General features: G+C 33.6%; 1 protein-coding gene across 2 annotated transcripts; it reads left to right on the top strand.

The window, feature by feature from the left end:
• Positions 1–5,939: 5,939 nt before the first annotated feature.
• LOC114259449 (adenine phosphoribosyltransferase 1) lies at positions 5,940–17,107 on the top strand. Of its 2 annotated transcripts, XM_028199471.2 has the most exons (6): positions 5,940–7,484; positions 7,597–7,707; positions 12,753–12,845; positions 15,472–15,621; positions 15,860–15,918; positions 16,773–17,107. In XM_028199471.2, the coding sequence occupies exons 1-6, from the start codon at positions 7,145–7,147 to the stop codon at positions 16,824–16,826; spliced, it is 807 nt and encodes a 268-aa protein (XP_028055272.1). In that variant the 5' UTR covers positions 5,940–7,144; the 3' UTR covers positions 16,827–17,107. The 2 variants fall into 2 exon arrangements, with proteins under 2 accessions (XP_028055272.1, XP_082777995.1); XM_082921869.1 differs by lacking the exon at positions 12,753–12,845 and having other exon boundaries at positions 6,622–7,484.
• Positions 17,108–18,277: the final 1,170 nt, after the last annotated feature.

Raw genomic sequence — 18,277 nt, 5'->3', positions numbered from 1 at the left:
AGGCATTAAAATTACGGGCCACATGCTATATGATGTGCTCATATTTCCAAATGGATTGAAACCATCTGTTGCCAGCCCTAGCCTTACATTTTGAGAGTCATCAGAAAACGTTGGATGTTGCTTATCAAAGTCCTTCCATGCTTCATCATCGGCCGGGTGCCTTAATATGTCATCATCCACACGCTTCTCATTGTGTCATCTCATATCTGCGGCTGTTTTTTTGGACATATATAGTCTTTTCAACCTCAGTGTCAAAGGAAAGTACCGCAATACCTTGTGTGGAATCTTTTTACCACCATCATTGTTCAACTTGTATCTACATGCGTCACATGTAGGGCATTTCTCCAAATTAGCACCCTCCTTCCAAAATAGTGCACAATAATTCTTGCACGAATGGGTTGTTTCATATCCCAAACCCAAGTCACATAAGAACTTCTTAGCATCATAGAGTGTCCATGGAACTGTTTGATCACATTCTGGTAGAATGTCCTTGAATACCTGCATAACCATATCGAATGACTTGTTGCTCCATTTGTTGTACACCTTCACATGAAGCATCTTAATGACAAATGATAACACAGAAAACTTTCCACATGTCGGATAAACTTTGCTTTGTGCATCTTCGAATAACCTAGTGAACTTATGAAAATCCTCCCTCTTCAAACCATTAGGTTCCTCGTCGGTATGATCATCCATAAGACCACTCACATAAATTTCTTCCAACATAATAGGCAATTCATCCATGGGTGGATCATCGATATCTGTCATACATTCGCCACTACCTCCACATTGGTCATTAGATACACTAGGATGAGACACGAGAACATGTTTCCCGTAGTGCACCCAAGTTATATACGAAGATGCCATTCCTCTTCAGATCAAGTGTATCGACACAACTTGTTTGCTATATTTTGTGCCATTAATGCAATCGACACACGGACACCTAATTTCATCCTCTACGCCTAAATTTGCCGTAGCAAAATCAAGGAATGCCTTCACCCCTTGTTGATACTCTTTACTTGTCAACCTATTGTTTATCGTCATCCAACTCTTGTCCATTTTTTGTCACCTACAACTCAAGCATAGATTGAACTTTTCAGAAATGAGAACACGCATTTCAAGTTGAGATAGATTATATTGTTTTTTCATTCACTATTTGGCTTGTCACATAAATCTCTTTTAGGGTGGGACCAAATGAAACGATTTGTATCATGAGAGGCCGGTCTTTCCGTAACACCTAAGTGAACGATTTGTTCGTGTCATGCTTATTTAAAGCTGACCATATAAACAGACGTGTTTATTGTCAATAAGTAAGAAATAAATTGTCACACGGAAGCTCAATTCAATTTGTTAAACACAAGGTAACAACACAGACATGGTTTCCCATTTCAAACAAGCAAAATGTTCAAAGCATGGTCTTTTCTTAACCAAGTGAAACAAAAAAAGAAAGTAATCCAAAACTTAAAACAACAAATGTTTTGTCGAAATACGTATAAAATTGAATGTTATTATTCTTCTTTTCAATACCTTATAGTCCTTATGGTTTATATTTAATTCAACATTCATAATCAAACTAAGAAGTAATACTCTCACAAAAAATTACCATCTACTGAGATATATATATATATATATACTGTCAATTATTGCTACTCGTTCTATGATGGAGATGATCAAATGAACAAAGGTTCCTATCCGACTTATGCTGAATACAGTCTAGTCATAGTTATGTTGCAAGAAGTTCATTGAATGCATAGCAAATTGCTCATACTTTGACTGCTCACGCCTACACTTTTATCTCTAATTATCATAACTTCTTTTGACAGAAAACCAACTCAAAAACATATCAAATGCACACAAAAGTATGGAAGCTAACAAATATAGGGAAACTAACCTACTGGAGTGCACATAAATGCATGAGTAGTTGATTCATCTTGAAATTTTGACTTTTGCCAGTTCATTAATTGAATTTGAAAACACCCTTATGGAATGGTAATATTAATAAATTCATTTCGTAACTTGAGACGTGTCTGATTCAAAAAGTCTCATTAAATAAGTAGGATTTATTTCTAAGAGTTCTATATAGTTTTGTTTATGAAATAAAGTTCTCCAAGCATATCAGAAACTGAGCAAGAAACATCTTTTTTAAAGCCATTTGTTCATGAAACCCTTTGAGGTAGTGACTTTAAACCTTAGAGATAGAATGATGAAAGATTGAAAACATCAGACATGAAATTTGCAAAACTTTAATATGGATCCAAGGAATGGAGTTGACTGTTGAGAGAAAAAAATGAGAGTCATTACCGAAATACAAAAGATGTTAACAGAACATTCTTATTAATAGTTTTTGCAAATGAGCATGAAGAATTGCAAAGAAAATGAGAGTTATTTTCTGAAATTTCCATTCAAAGCAGTTTGTATGAGTTGTGCTTCAAATTATTCAATTGCTGATTTCTATCAAAAAATTAGCAAACAACACAAAGTCCCTAAAATTTTCTTGTAGTGAATAAGGATCACAATAGTGTATATATATATACACAAATTTCACAAGTGACGCAGGACAATTCCCATGTAACCGTTACACTCACTACATGAGGAAGACAAGAAGATATGGCAAGTCCTACAATAAAAATCCATCATACATCATTAAACATCTCAATTCTAAATTCAATAGCATCTCAGCCCAAGAATTGCCCTAATTTTAAATTTCATTAACAATGCCCTAATTTTCAGCATTTCCTATATGATTTATGTGTACATATATATATATATATATATATATGTGTGTGTGTGTAAATAGGGACAGAGAAAGAGAGAGGGAGACAGTGAGAAGGAGACAGATAAATCGAGAGGAAGATACGTATCTCAGAAAGAGGGAGAGACACATGCGGAATAGAGGACATACCTGAGAAGGAGACTTCCCGATGATTATAACCCTTGCGGTGATGGTAATGGCGATGGCGATGGCGATGGAGATTTCGGCTATACAGAAGAGGAAAACAGTGTATAATCGATTATGTATGGGATCAAGGTTGTGTATATATGATTTGTGTGTGTATATATATATATGTATATATATGTATATGCATGTATGTGTGTAAACAGCGAGAGAGAGAAAGAGGGAAACCGAGAGGCCATACAGAGAATGAGACAGAAATGGAGAGGGAGATAGTTAGAGAGAGAGAGAGGACATACCTGGGAGGGAGACAAAGTGATGATCCACAAGCCTTGCGGTGATGGCGATGGAGATAGAGCAGAGAAAGAGGCGGGAGTGCGAGAGGGAAGGAAATGGAGCAGAGAAAGGGCAATAAAAATAAAACAAAAAAATATTTTTTCCCGACTAAATTTTGTTTTAGTCGGTAATATATTTATGAAAAATTAAATATTCCCTCCATAATTTCGTGTCTCGTTTTGGCTATTGAATCGCATCGGTAAACCTTTCAGATTTAGAGACCAAAATTGAAATAGTCGCCAAAACCCTTGTTTTGCACGACAAACACACAAGTAGTAGCCAAAAACTGTGAAATTAGCGACCAAAATCATATTTAGTCGCCCAAAATGTCATGTTTTAACGACTAACAAATTATTAGTCGCCAAAAGACACTCAATTCCGACAACACATGTTTTTAGTAGCAAAATAGTAGACTTTTACCGACCAAAAAGGTTTAGTAGCTAATGCATGTCCCTTCGGCGACCAAATATTATTTGGTAGCTAATGTCCGTACTATTGGCGACAAACAAATTTTTAGTAGCTAATTGGTATACCTTTGACGACTAAATTTAGTTTAGTCAGCAAAAGTAGTCGCCGAAGCTGTTCTTTCTTGTAGTGAGGTGGTGTTGGGGTGACGGTGGGGCTAATGTGATGGGATGGTTAGGGTGATGGTAGAAATGATAACGTAGTAGTGTTGATAAGTTTTTTATTTTATATATTTTAAAAATAAAAATAAATTTATTTTATCTTTGTTGCAAAAAAGGTATTCCACGTGGGGCTGAGAAACACCCGACAACTCAACTATAACAACGGTCACAACTCGCAAGTGGCAACAACAAGATGATTTTTGGTAGCAATAATAGAGAATTTTTGTTGGTATATGCAATTCAATGTATTCAAATATTTTACTTTAGTTAGCAAATGAGATTAGTACATAAAATGGGCATCGGATAACGCTACGCGTGTGAACTGAAATCATTGCTTACGTGGGCTTTTTGAAAAGTTGATAAGAAGTCAATTTTTAATTTTTTATTTATTTTGAATCATATCATTTTTCATATAATTTACGCACAAAAAAGTAAAATAAATTAAAAAAATCAAAAAAATCAATTTTTTATTAACTTCTCAAAACATTCCACAATCATATTTTTGTGAGTGTTATACTAATAAGCAATAACAACACATTTGTCTTTCTTAAAATTCGTTACTTAAAATATAAATTATTTTTTATAATTTAAAAAATTATAAATATTAATTTTTTAATTTTTTATTTAATAGAAGTAACTGAAAAAATAAAATTTTTAAATGCATAAAATAATAAAATTACTTAAATTATTAATTGAAATAAATTTTTGATATCATTAAAAAGTGTTAATTAACTTAATGATTTATTAATGAAAATGATCAATTGTTGTCAAGGGATGAGATATTATTTTCAGAATTATAGAGAACAATTCGTATTTTAAACAAATTTTAAGAAGTATATTTATAATTTATCTTTTTTTAAGTCAAAGAAGAAAAGTAACCCCTTATCCAAAAGGGTTAGCGAATTAGGAAACTCACAAGCGCATAGTTCTATCGGTCCAATCCATCATGGAAGAAATTAGGGAATCCACAAGCGCTAGTAATACCGGCCTAATCCATCAAGAGATAAACTTCAGAATTCACAAACGCCATCTCATCAAGACCTAACATATGTTATTTGAAACTTATACTTACTTAAAAGGTTAAGCCTATAAGTAGAGGGCCTATCTAATATATATTAAGACTCATTTCTTTTACTCTTTATTCGATGTGAAGCTCTACTTTTACACATATTCCAACAAAAACATCACCCCACTCCTTTCAATTTTACTGGTAAAATGAAAAACATGCGACTCAATAACTTTTAAATTATGTTTTAGAAAATTAAGATTTTTATTTTTATTCTTTTATATAAAACTCTGTAGTACTAAAATTTTAATATTTAAAATTAAATTGTAACTATCACCACTTCAAAATATAATTGAATATCACGAGGAGTTGTAATTAATTTTGATTCAATAATACATTGATCTCACCACCACAATAACTTGTAACCAACCATTACAATAAGAAAAATGCTATGGACTCCAAACAAATTACCAAATTTTTTACCAAACCTCTCACATGGGTGTGGGATCCACACAAATCAATGTGTGTGGGCCCCACACCCATATGAGAGATTTGGTAAAAAATTTGATAATTTATTTGGGGCCTCTAGCATAACTCTTTAAAAAAAAAAAAAAAAACCAAAGTAAAAAGAAATGTGTATTATAGATGGGTGTGAATTCCCGGTGGCGCATGAAGATTACGTGTGGAATGAAGAGATGGCAGCTAGTGAGTAGAGGGACATCCTCATACTAGCAACCTCCTGTTAGGTAGTGGTTTTATGGGTTGGCCCAAGGCTGAGAAATTTTGAGAGTAGCCAGCCGCCATGTAGTAGTATTAATTATATTTAATATTTATGTATTTTTATTAAAACCTCGTTATAATTTGACTAGGTAAAACGTTGAGAAATAAAATGAGATTAGTATAAAATACAAAGTGAAATTTGTCTTCTTTTATTATGTTGACACCTCACCGAGCATGTCATCTACCGCGCTATCAAATAGAGACACGTTATAACAAGGTGGCATTCATATCATTTCTACTTGGATATAATGGTAAGGCTGTAGCATTCTTCTTTGCCTAAGGGGTGTAATTTATAGAATTTTTTTTTTTTTCTTCAATCTGTAGAATTTTTTATAAATATTAAGAGAATTAAATTTAATTTGAATAATCAAACATGTTAAAAAAATTCAACAATGCATTCTACCTGCAAGTCCAATATTAACAACCACAATATAATATAAGAAAAAGTGTCGCAATAAAAATGAAATAAACAACTTCAAAAAGAAGTTTGTAATTGAGAAAAATAAAAAGAAAAATAATATATAAGTTCACTTTTTAAATCTAGAAAAAATATGAGAGAACATGTTACTTTTAATATCCTAATTGATTGCCACATTATTAGACTTGAAAATTGAATTGAATTTTTTTTTATTTTAAATAGCAATGCTCACTTACTATCTAAAAATTGATTCGTAATTTTTCAATTGAGAGTGTAAAAAGCAATCAACAATACTATAATTTATGAAAAGATTTTACTGATGAATAATACTTTTTTGAGTCTATCATCTATGTACCAAACCTCATCCACAGATGCCAAAAGGAATAAATCTTGTAATTTTATTCTAGTGGGCTAGCCATAGAAATTGAGAAAGAAAAATAATTGTAGAATTTTTTTTTAAAAAAAATCCAACAAAAAAAAAAAAAAGAGTAGAAAACCCGAATTTGATTGGACATTATCCAATCACTTAAATCTGACTTTTAGCTCAAATTGGTATGAAGACAAAAGTGGAGATGCCCAGTTGGTCTGTAATGATGTTTGCTCAATTTGTAGAAGTTGATGGCCCAATATTCGGACCATTTTGATACATTGGATCAAGCCACAAACTTAAGAACATTTTAAAATCAAGATACTTTATTATTTCAAAATAAAAAATCCAACATTAATAGTTATGACCCATAATAAGACAAAAATTTTGCAAATTTTGTTATTACTTATTTATTTATATACAATTTTTTTCATAAGTTTTTTTTTTTTTGTTGTTAAAGTTAGTCAATAAAATTTATAGTAATTGGTTGACAAACTACTAGAATTTTGTCACTTGCATTTACATCCCCAATATCTAAAGATAAAATATTATTCTTCACATCAGGTGAAGTCAATACCACTCATCATTTGGGTACGGTGAAACCTATCGGATTTGATTCCGGTAGCCATCTCACAGAGACCAAACTACCCCTATATACATCTCGAACGCCGGTCTTAGGTCAATTTCCTCCAAATATTTTCTCCCAAAAAACCAAGCCATGAACACACTATCAAGCACCATCGCTCCCCAAATTCCCAAGGCCAATATCGGCAGAAAAAAATATCAAAAATATTTAACCAGTGGTAATTCGGTCACATTACTAAAAATGCCAAACTCATCATCGTATTTTTCTTCTTCTTCCAAACTCGTTCGAGCCTCGACAGGAAAAGCAGACTCGTCCCACGACAACAACCACACTCACATTCCACCACCGCCACACAGAGATCTGCAAGACAAAGTGATCTCAGCCATGGCGGCTTCCGATTCAGATTCCAGAGACGATCGCATCGCCAGAATCGCATCTGCGATCCGCGTCATTCCCGACTTCCCCAAACCCGGTACACTTTAGCTTTATATAGATATAGATATAGATATAGATATACTTGTGTGTGTAGGTATGTGTGTATATGTAGAGGAGCTTGTTGTTTGATTTGGGACAAATTTTGGTAGGGATTATGTTTCAGGATATAACGACGTTGCTGCTCGATCCGAAGGCGTTCAAGGACACTATTGATTTATTTGTTGAGAGGTACAAAGGGAAAGATATCTCTGTCGTTGCAGGTGCACTCTCTTATGCTTCTACTCTCTTCTTCTTTCTTTCTTTTTTTTTTTTTATAATTTTTTTTAGTAATTTTTATTTTTTATGGTGATGAATTGATAAGTCCTGATGCCTAAAAAGTGTTAAAAAGTGCCTAAAATTGTTTGTTTTTAAAAATGAAATTGATATGGTTATGTGATTTTGCCATCAGCAGATGAAGCTAACCTAACTCTGGAACTAGTAAGTGCTTTGCAGCTATTCTATATTGTAATGTGTTACCTGAAGGGCTGCAACCAAATTTTAGTAATTTATGGGGGTCTTCTTCACTAGGTGAACAACAAATTTGGAAATCAAATGGAGATTTTGGTAAATGGGACAAGTATTGTGCACTGATGAATGATTCATTGTTTTTCAAGTTCAACTTCCATTTATTTAACCCCTCTATTTGGATATGCATTCTCTTCAGCACAACTGTTTGGGGTTTTTACTGGGTCGTTTGTTAATGCTTTAGTTTTTTTTTTTTTTTTTGGAAACTAAAACGAACACTTGTTTGGTACATTATTTTTTTTGTTTTAAAAAAAATGGAATTGATTCCAAAATATCAGAATTTTTCAAAACTAAAAGAAAAAAGGTGCTTTCACATGTTTTCAAAACAAGTTTCGCTTTCTCTTCTCTCACACACCACCTCCGGCCACTACACACCACCACCACTGCCATTGGCTGGTTGCCAGGGAGCTCCGACCATGGTTATCAAAATCAAAATCCGGATCATAAGTTCTTACGATTCTATGACCCCAGTTGGGTCAAACAAACCGAATTGCACTAGGATTTTAAAATGACTACGATCTTAGTCATAAAATCATGTAGAATCGCTCTACGATGCCGATTCTATTACAATCTCGATCCTACTAATTTTTTTCTTCTTCTAATTAGTTAGTTCTTATATATATGTGTATATCTATATACAAAATTTGACTATAAACTCTTTCTCCAAACATTTCCTCTAAATTATTTAGTTCTTGCTCTCCTTTGGAAAACAAAAATATAGGTGTTACCATTTATTGCCAGAACTTAGGTGCTATTTGATAAATTGAAGAATATAGATTGAAAATTTTAGTTTTGAATTAGTGGTGCTGAAATCATTAACGGATGAATTTTGAAAATTAAAAATTTGGGGATAAAATTGTCAATTAAAAATTTGTAACTTTCTTCTGAATCTCTTTGAACTACCATCCTCTAGCAATAGCTCAAAAGATTTTGCAGCCTGCTACCTAACTACTACCATACCACAGGTACCACCTTGCTCATGTGGATTGTTTACCTTAACCATCCAATCCTAAAATTTATCAATACAGAATCATCCCCAAGTTTGCACAGCAATTTAATAATGGGTTTACAAAATCTATTGCAAACAGAAGCAATATCGCTTCAAAGTAGTTAATAAATGCATAGAGATTGCCATGTTCTTCTTTAAAGTGTTAATGCTCTGTTGAAGAGCTTTGGAAATTCTGATCTCTGAACCATGTTTTGCAAAAGATTACTGTTTTGATTTTTTGAACTAGAAGCCAATATTCTTGCAAATTAAAAGATTGCTTTTTTTTTTTTTACAATCCTCACCAATCTTTAAAAGCCATTTTTTAGTGCCTTTTCTTGATGTAGGATAGTCTATGGCAACCCACTTTGGCTTTTTCTCCACTGTGTACTTTCTCCCACTTCATGTGGCAAATATTTGAAAGATTACCCATCCTACATTCCAAGGTATTATAATGTATTGGCCTTGATGGGAAACTATAAATGTGAACAACTATGTAGAAGGGCTAGCTAATGAAAATATAAATGAGGTGAGCTTCCTTTCATTAGGTATGTAGATCAACTTTCAAGTTGCTACCTTTGGATCTCAGCATTAGGGCCGCTGGTGCTGTTATATACTGGACAATATGCAAGGTATTAGTCTATGAAGCACAGACACCTCTCTGGAGGTCACGTACGAGTGTTCGACATGCTGGGACACTTGAGACACGCTACGAACACGCTGTGGACATGTAGGGACACGTTGAGGATACACTGGGAATATGCTGAGAACACATTAACCTGCTGATGACTATTTTTTTCAAAAAAAATTAATTTTTTTACTAAAATAACATATCTAAAGTTGATAAATTTGATAAAATTAAATATTTGACATAAAATACATATTTAAAAATATGATATATAATAAATATGTAAAATTATATTTTTTGCACCTGTCCCCAACGTGTCGCGTTTTGCATTTTTTGAAAATTTACGTGTCCATGTGTTCGTGTCGTGTCACGTGTCCGTGTCTGTGCTTCTTAGTTATTAATTGATCTCTGAACACTTAAGAGTGAGTATGATCAAGTAGTCTAGCCATGACATGTACAACATTCATGTCATTGCAAAAAGGAGTGGTTTCAGTGTCTCCTGAAAGAGACACAACTTCTCATCTATTTCAGTTATCATGTGTTACAGTGAAGGTTGTGCATTTTATATGATCATGATTAAATGTCTAATTAAAAAGGTTTTTCTTCATGAATTTACCACAGATATTGGAGATGTGTCCTCTTGATGCATACAGCCAAAAATAAGAAATAATAAAATAAAAGATCATTCACTTGATGTAAACAGTTGCTTTTTTCTTTCCTTTTTTTAAGGTTATTCAAGTTTCCATCCACTCCTACTGACATCCAAGTCTTTGGCCTTGTTTGGTTTGTTTTTCAGAAAATTTTTTGGAAAAAATTCTCTATAAACAAATTTTCAAGAGTAATCAAACCAAACAAATTTTTTCAAAAAAAATCTCAAAATTTTGTTTGGTTACCTAATTTCCAAAATCACTCTCTCTTTCATACATATCAAATCAATCACTTTTTTTAAAACTCTCTCCCCAAAACTATTTTCCAAAACCATTTCTGAAAAAAGGCAAACCAAACAAGTTTTCGTACTTTTTATCTCAAAAATTACTCTACAAACACAAACCAAACACACCCTTTAAATCTAGGATTGTTGTGGTAGTACCAATGTTTTGAAAATTGGACCGGTGAGCGAATCGGAAATATGATCGGGTGAATGGGTCACTGGTTCAATCACAGTGAACCAGAATTGAATAGTGATGTTATAATTATGTCAAAAATATATTAAAATTTATAAATATAAATAATATAGATATTAAAATTATAAAAATTATAAATAATAAACAATTAAAAAAAATATTTCTTAGAATTTATTTTATGTTTTTTATACATTGATTTTTAGTAAAAATAATTAAGATAATATTGAATATATAATATATATACTTATTACATTGTCAACAATTGTGTTGATAGGCTTAGTGGTTAGAGTACTTATTTCTTATGCACTTGGTTTCATGTTCAAGCTCTCTCTACAATATATTTTTGGAAGAATCTTCAATTCTTCAAACCCAGCCGGTTATACCGGTTCAACTGGCGGGCTTCCCGGTTCTCACAAATAAGGCCGGTTTTGGGCACCAAACGGTTTTAGAGGTTCATCTAGACCGGAACTAGGTCTGGTCACCGGTTCAACTACTAGTAACTTGTATCAGGATATAGTGGGTAAATATTCTGAGCTTGTCTGAATTCTTTATATGGCATTGTGGAGTTGTGGACATGAATTCCTAATAAGTTGCACAGTAAGGTTCTTGTGACCTGAAAACTTTTTGTGCATGACTTCAAGGCATTAACAGCTCCTGTTAGGCTGCATTTAGGTTGATTCACGCTGAATCATTTTGTTGTGTGAGGGGCAGCTGTGAAATGTATTACTTAATGACTTAATGACATAAGTGTGAAGAAACACATTGTGGAAAATGGACTCTCTGACAGGGGCATGGTGTCCTTTGATTATAGGGCATGGAAAATTGGCACTCTAAATAGACACAACCTTATGTGAACTCAAAGATATAAGAAAAGCATTAATGACTCATATATCTTGTAAAAATGGCATAGAAAATTAAGTTGTAGATACCTGCATGCTAGGCTATGAAATGACCCAAACTTGATGACCTCTGGATTTTGATTGGGCTAGTGACCTGCATGAAAAATTTATTTTGGAAGCTATGTTTATATTTCTTTCCAAGGTGGCTGCTAGGGTAGTTTGTAATTTGGTATATCTCACTGGAGCTATACCACAAATCTGAGATCCAATTCTTCACCAAAGCTCGAACACATTGACCTACTAAATGAAAAGAAAAAGGCTGTTCTACTGGAGGAGATAGAATTGCAAGTTTTAGTCGCTTTCCCAAGTCATCTAAGATTTAGTTTTAGAGAGTCAAACATGAGAAAAAGGTTAGCAAAAAGTGATTCTCTTTCCTTGGAGGATCTTCCACCAAGGTTTGGTTGGTTGCCCATATCATAGATGATTCAGTATTTTGAATCACCTCTTATGGCAACTTAAATGCACCACCATTTGTTAGTTTAGAAGGTTAATGTGAGTCATCTTCCTTGTCTTTTTCTATCTATTACAGTGTACAGCCACCTACAAGTTACAATGTTAAAAACATGTAATCTAAGAAGCATGAATGCTTCTAAGAAGGTAACGTGCCCTGTCTGACACTGACACTAATCGGACACTTGACAACATTTAGACACACATGAGAAACACATTACAAGTTTGAATAAAATAATTTGGAATTTAATGATAAAACAAAAACAATGTAAATTTATACATATTCTTCTCTTTTAGACTTTAAAATTTATTATCTTTGATTTAAATATTCATATATATGACATATAATAATTATTTATCCTTATATATGACATACAATAATTATATAAAATTATATATTTTGCATGTATCCCTCACGTGTCATGTCATATATATTTTGAAAATTTGCGTGTTGGCGTGTCCGTGTCTTGTAAGTGTCGTGTCCCGTGTCGTGCCCATGCTTCTTAGCATGTAATCATATGGGATATAGTACTCTGCTATGCATTATCTAAAATGTATTTAGTTTGTTATTGTATTAATAATGTTTTTGCTTTTATTTACAGTAAAAACTAGTTGTAACCATGCGATATATGTTGATATTGATGACGTACTGCAGGTATTGAAGCAAGAGGTTTTATATTTGGGCCTCCCATTGCACTGGCTATTGGAGCAAAATTTGTTCCTATGAGAAAACCCAAGAAATTGCCTGGTAGAGATCTTTTGCACCGATCTTTTGCTTTATATACGCAAAACACATAGTTTTCTTTTGTTGGTCATTTTGGTCATTGGACTCCTAAGAATCCTTTATTAGTACATGCAGGAATGCAATTCATGATTACAATATTTCTTTCTTACTGAAAAGCAATGCATTAAAATTACTTGTTTGTATCTGTAAAATTGTAATAGTAAGCTAAGTACCTGTTCCATATGTCATTTCGGTTGCACATCTCCTGCTCTGGTTCCTGAGCCACTACAATGTGAAAGCTCCACCTCCAGTATTCATTTATGTTCATCATATGTACAGACTACAGTGAGTGCTTCACTAAGCTTAGATGCATCCTATATAGGTCCTGTTGCTGTATGATACGAACTGTGATGGTATTGTTGTTTCGTAAATAGTTGGCTAATATGTGATTTTGCATTCTATTGCTTCTGCTTATCATCTTTAAAGATTTGCTGCATTTGCTTAATGCTGCAAGGCTTTTTGACTTGGATCATAATCCTGTTAATTGTACAGCATCCATCCAATGAAATTTAATGTTCTTTAAATTTATTATATGACTATTTGCTAAAATTTGTATAAATCGTTAAGTTAATGAACATGCGACAGCATCAGTGCTTGGAGACTTTACCACATTGCAATCCCTTACTTCGATCTGGAGATTTGAGAAAATTCACTTTGAAGATCAATGTCAAAACTATATCATTTTATATTGATTGCTTACATACTTGTGCTTCAAATTCATTTCATTTTATGTACTTCCCCTAGGGAGTTCGTTCAAATTAAAATTAGTCAGTTGGCTAATATTTCGATCAGTGGTAGTCCATCTCAACCACCATAACTTGAGTTAGGTCTTTGTGATATGTACTTTAGTTGAATGATATTCCGTTTAGGGGCTTTAAACAAAAAAATTGGTGGCTCAAATTGACATCAGGGACTTGCATAGACATCAAGTATAATTTCTTCAAACCATCCATCAAGCTTTGGAAAGCTGTCCAATTCAAAAAATTTTGGCACATCTATCTTATCTCTCGGTAAAAAAGTGCACAGTTTACTTTCATCAACTGTTTTGTAATATATTGCCGACAACCCAAGACCGATTGAAATTTCGATTTTCGGTCAATTTTTCGTAAGGTATAATCTGTTTTGGTTTTGAGAAATTTTACACTGATACCAAGTGAACTGACCGAAATATTATATTTAAATAATTTTTATATTCTAAATTTTTTAATATTAGAAATAAAATAGAGGTTAGGAGGAGAGACATTTATAGAGCATTCTTCCACCATCTCTCTTCATTTATTTCTGTTGTAGGGTAGTGAACTAGAAAGTTCTTTTTATAGTCATCGGAATTTTGGTTATCTGAATAATGGATCTAAGAGTGAGGATCCCTACTATGATCGTTACATGTATGATACGCAATATAGTTGGAATAATCACATTAATAGTTGCATTGACAGTTCATTCTCAAATCCGTATTGATACTTACAGAATACGGATTTGAGAATGAACTGTCAATGCAACTATTAATGTGATTATTCCAACTATATTGCGTATCATACATGTAACGATCATAGTAGGGATCCTCACTCTTAGATCCATTAAGTTACAGTGGAAGTGGTAGTAACAATTACAGTGGCAGTTACATTTATAGTTCCATTTGTGGTGAAAGTGGAAATAGTAGTGAAAGCGAGAGTTGCAATATAAGAATTAGCACGAATGGGATGATCTCGATGTAACTCAAAAATACAAGCATTTGTGGGTTTTGGGTCCAATGAAATTCATAGGTATGGGAAGAAGCCTTTTCAAATAGAGATTTTTTCTTTCGACCATATTTCGATTGTTAATACAATATATAAGGGCCGCTACTACAAAGAGTATTACACCCTTGATCGTGAAATATCGATTGCTTGTTGAACCTTGTGAATCGCATGAAAGTAGGATACTCCAAAAACGTTTTTGGTGGAAAATAAAAAACGTGAATGAAAGATCCCACTAAATTGAATTGGGTCAAATAGTGAGAATTCTTGATCTCTCTCAATATCTCTCTCGATTAAAAAATCTAGGATTTGAATTGATGTCCTTTCATTGATTCCTCCTAAACTGCATTGATTTATCCTAAAGATATCAATCTATCAATTTTACACTAAACCAAAAAGGCGAACTGTAGTATGCAATCAATTTCAATTCATTAACTAACAAAACTGAAGGGTTTGGTTTGGTGCTAAATTTTTTTCTCAACCCTGACTGAACCGAACCACTTAAGACCCCTAGTTATATGTATGTATAAATGTTTGGATTCTGGGGATGTCGTGGCTTCTTGTCAATTTATTAACTCCTGGTGAAAGTATTGTTTACATTTAGGACTAGTGAATTGATTTTTTAGCTCTTCTTTTTTTTTTTTTTTTTTTTTTTTTTTTTTTTTTCTGGGTTATTTGATTGCATATATATGTATGTGCAATCAAATATGTATACATTTTTGGATCGTGGGGATGTCATGGCTTCTTGTCAATTTATTAATTCCTGGTGAAAGTATTGTTTACATTTAGGACTAGTGAATTGATTTTTTAGCTTTGTGATTTTTTTTTCCCGGGTTTTTTGATTGCATTGTCAGGGGAGGTTATCTCGGAAGAGTATTCTTTGGAGTATGGAACAGACAAGATGGAGATGCATGTTGGGGCTGTACAAGCAGGAGAACGTGCCCTAATAATTGATGATCTTATTGCAACTGGGGGTACCTTATGTGCTGCAATCAGGCTACTTGGTAGTGTATTAATGCTTACTTTATTCGGTAGATTTTACCCATGTATTTTTTATTTTTATTTTTATTATTCTTTCTATTCCTTCCTCCTTTTAGAGGAGCATTGTCATGGTGCACTTCTATGAGATTGCCTCATTCAACAACAGTAGGCTAAGAAAAACATGTTTCATTGTATGTCTTATTTCATACCTCATGTGTTATTAAGTCTGATGGTGTCATGCGATGTTATTTTTCATTGCAGAGCGTGTTGGCGTGCATGTGGTCGAGTGTGCCTGTGTTATTGAATTGGCAGACCTAAAGGTATGGTTCCAATTTCAAAATACAATGTGTCCAAAATATGTTTAAATTTGAAGCCTGAATTTGTTCTTATTTTCTGTAATCCAATCTTTGTCAATTAAACTTACATTTTTTAAACTAATACCCATTAATGATTTGAGGAAATGCAGTTGAGTTTCTCCAGCATGTTTCACCATGTATGGTTCATTGGCTGTGAAAGTGGTTTTAATTGTCAATTTTGATAAGTATTTCAAGATTGCAAAACATAGTTGAATGGCAAACACAATTGTATGTTGAAGGACAAGTACATCATCTATAAAAAAAAGAAAAAAGAAAAATCTTAGCAGAGTAAGGAAAGTCTTTATAGAATAAGCTAGCGCTGAGCAGTTAAAGGTTCATGAAATAAACAAACATCACTAAACTATTGTTTTGACAATGGATGGGAAATAACATTCAACTCATTCAACTCATCTAATACCAATAGTTAACAATTAAAATATGTTTCCAAATTGTTTGGCAACTTCGATAGTGGAGAAATAGCAGTCATTATCTTTATCTACTTGGGAAATAAAATTCTGATTAAAGCTGGTGCAACCTTTAAGCTCACATTAAGTTTTTCACGCAACCAAAATATGTGAGCATAAGATTCTATACCTCTATTGGCAGTTATGTTCCTTTACTGCATATAATTTGAAGTCATTGAACACTATTTTGTGACACTCAATTTACAGAGCCAAAACCTCTGTGAAAATTGTTGCCCAGTTGCATAAACTCTATTTTGCTTCTGGTTCTGTGAGTTGTTGGCCTCCAAGTATATCCCTCTATTGTATAATTTACTGTCAACTCATTTTTAGAGTCAACTTTTGCCTTTATTTCAGGGTCGGGAGCGGCTTGGAGACAGACCATTGTTTGTCCTTGTAAGCTCAACTTGATCATATGTTCTGCAAGTTGGGATATGAATTTGTAATTTGTCGGGTCCTAAAGCTGGAAGAAAGGCCTTACAAGACCACTTGATTGAAAGGGGAGGGAAAGTTTGGTTGGAAATAAGAAGATATGTTGGAATAGTAATGTGGGTTTTGGTTTGTAGCTATGTATTATGCAAGTGATTTCACTTCGACTTTTATGGGAACCTCCCGTTGTTTAGTAGTGACTGAATGCAACAGGAGAATTGAAGACAGTGCTATTAATTTCAGATCTACTATTATTGATGCAAGAGAGTTTTTCTAATTCTATCTAGTTTTTGAATGGTGATTTACGTAGTGTCAAATGTCAAATGCAGGGCTTTCTTACCAAATCCATGGAAATTTAAAGTACATTTCTCGAACTTACTAAAGCAAGTATTAAAAAAAAAAATTAGCCCGAACACCTGGTTATCAAAGCCAAAAAAAAAAAAAAAAAACTTGTGTTGTTTTGTAAAATCGTGTTTTCATATGGCATGATTTTAGGTTTAAGGTTTGTGTTTTGAATGCCCTTCACGGGAGGAAACAGGGATATTGATGTGCCGAAGGCACAACAGTTACTGTTGTGCTCTTTATGTTTGTGTCCGCAAGGCTGTCAAAAAGTCTCTCATTAATTTCGGAATTGATGGGGTGTTTGTTTGAGTAGTTGGATCGATTGAAGCCTTGCTCTTATGTTGGTCTCTAACCAATGGTTCAGCAGCAGGCCCAATTTTGGTTGTCAAAGGTCAAACAAGTTAGTGTTGTAGAAAAAAAAAAAAAAAAAAGAAAAAAAAAAGGGCATGAGACAGTCAGGGATATGAAGTATATGAAGGAATGATACCTGTAGTCTTAAGCTTGGAAGGAGAAGATATGGGGCCTTGATTATCAATACAAGTATCGTGAAGGCAGGTTTCAAGTGGCTTGCAGAAAATAATGGCTGTCATAAGTCCCCACTAATGGTCAAAAGTAGTGAAGTAGTCCGAAGCAAGTTTGAAGAAGAAGGGGCCAAAATTTTGAAAAAGTTCGGTGTTCTCTGTCAGAATGGATTCAGCTTGCCTAAGATCTTTGAAATAGATTCTGGACCCAATCTCCTCATGGATGGTTAGGTGGAAATAAGGATAAGGGATACCCTGGGAAAGACCAAATTGCCTGGACCATTGATTGGGACAGTATGTCTCAAAACTGCAGTTGGACGTCTTGGTGGAGGATATGGAACAGCCAACCAAGGCATGTCTACAGGTGAGAATGCGTCTCCAAGTCTCATTTTGTGCTTAGACTTGCTCATTGTCTAAATCACAAGGGTCTATAAAGTGGAAGCGAAGTCTACTGGAGGATAATTGAAAATTTTGAAATGTCATGTACAAGTTGGAAGGTCTTTTCAAAGGAAGGTTGTAAAACATGGTAAGATGATTTATGAAAGTGAGGATGCGTTGGCTGTTATAAGT

Source organism: Camellia sinensis, chromosome 3, assembly GCF_055761805.1.
Source record: "Camellia sinensis isolate YWXY chromosome 3, ASM5576180v1, whole genome shotgun sequence".
Lineage (NCBI taxonomy): Eukaryota > Viridiplantae > Streptophyta > Magnoliopsida > Ericales > Theaceae > Camellia > Camellia sinensis.
The sequence above is the reverse complement of the archived record's forward strand: the minus strand, read 5'-3'. Positions and strand labels throughout refer to the sequence as shown.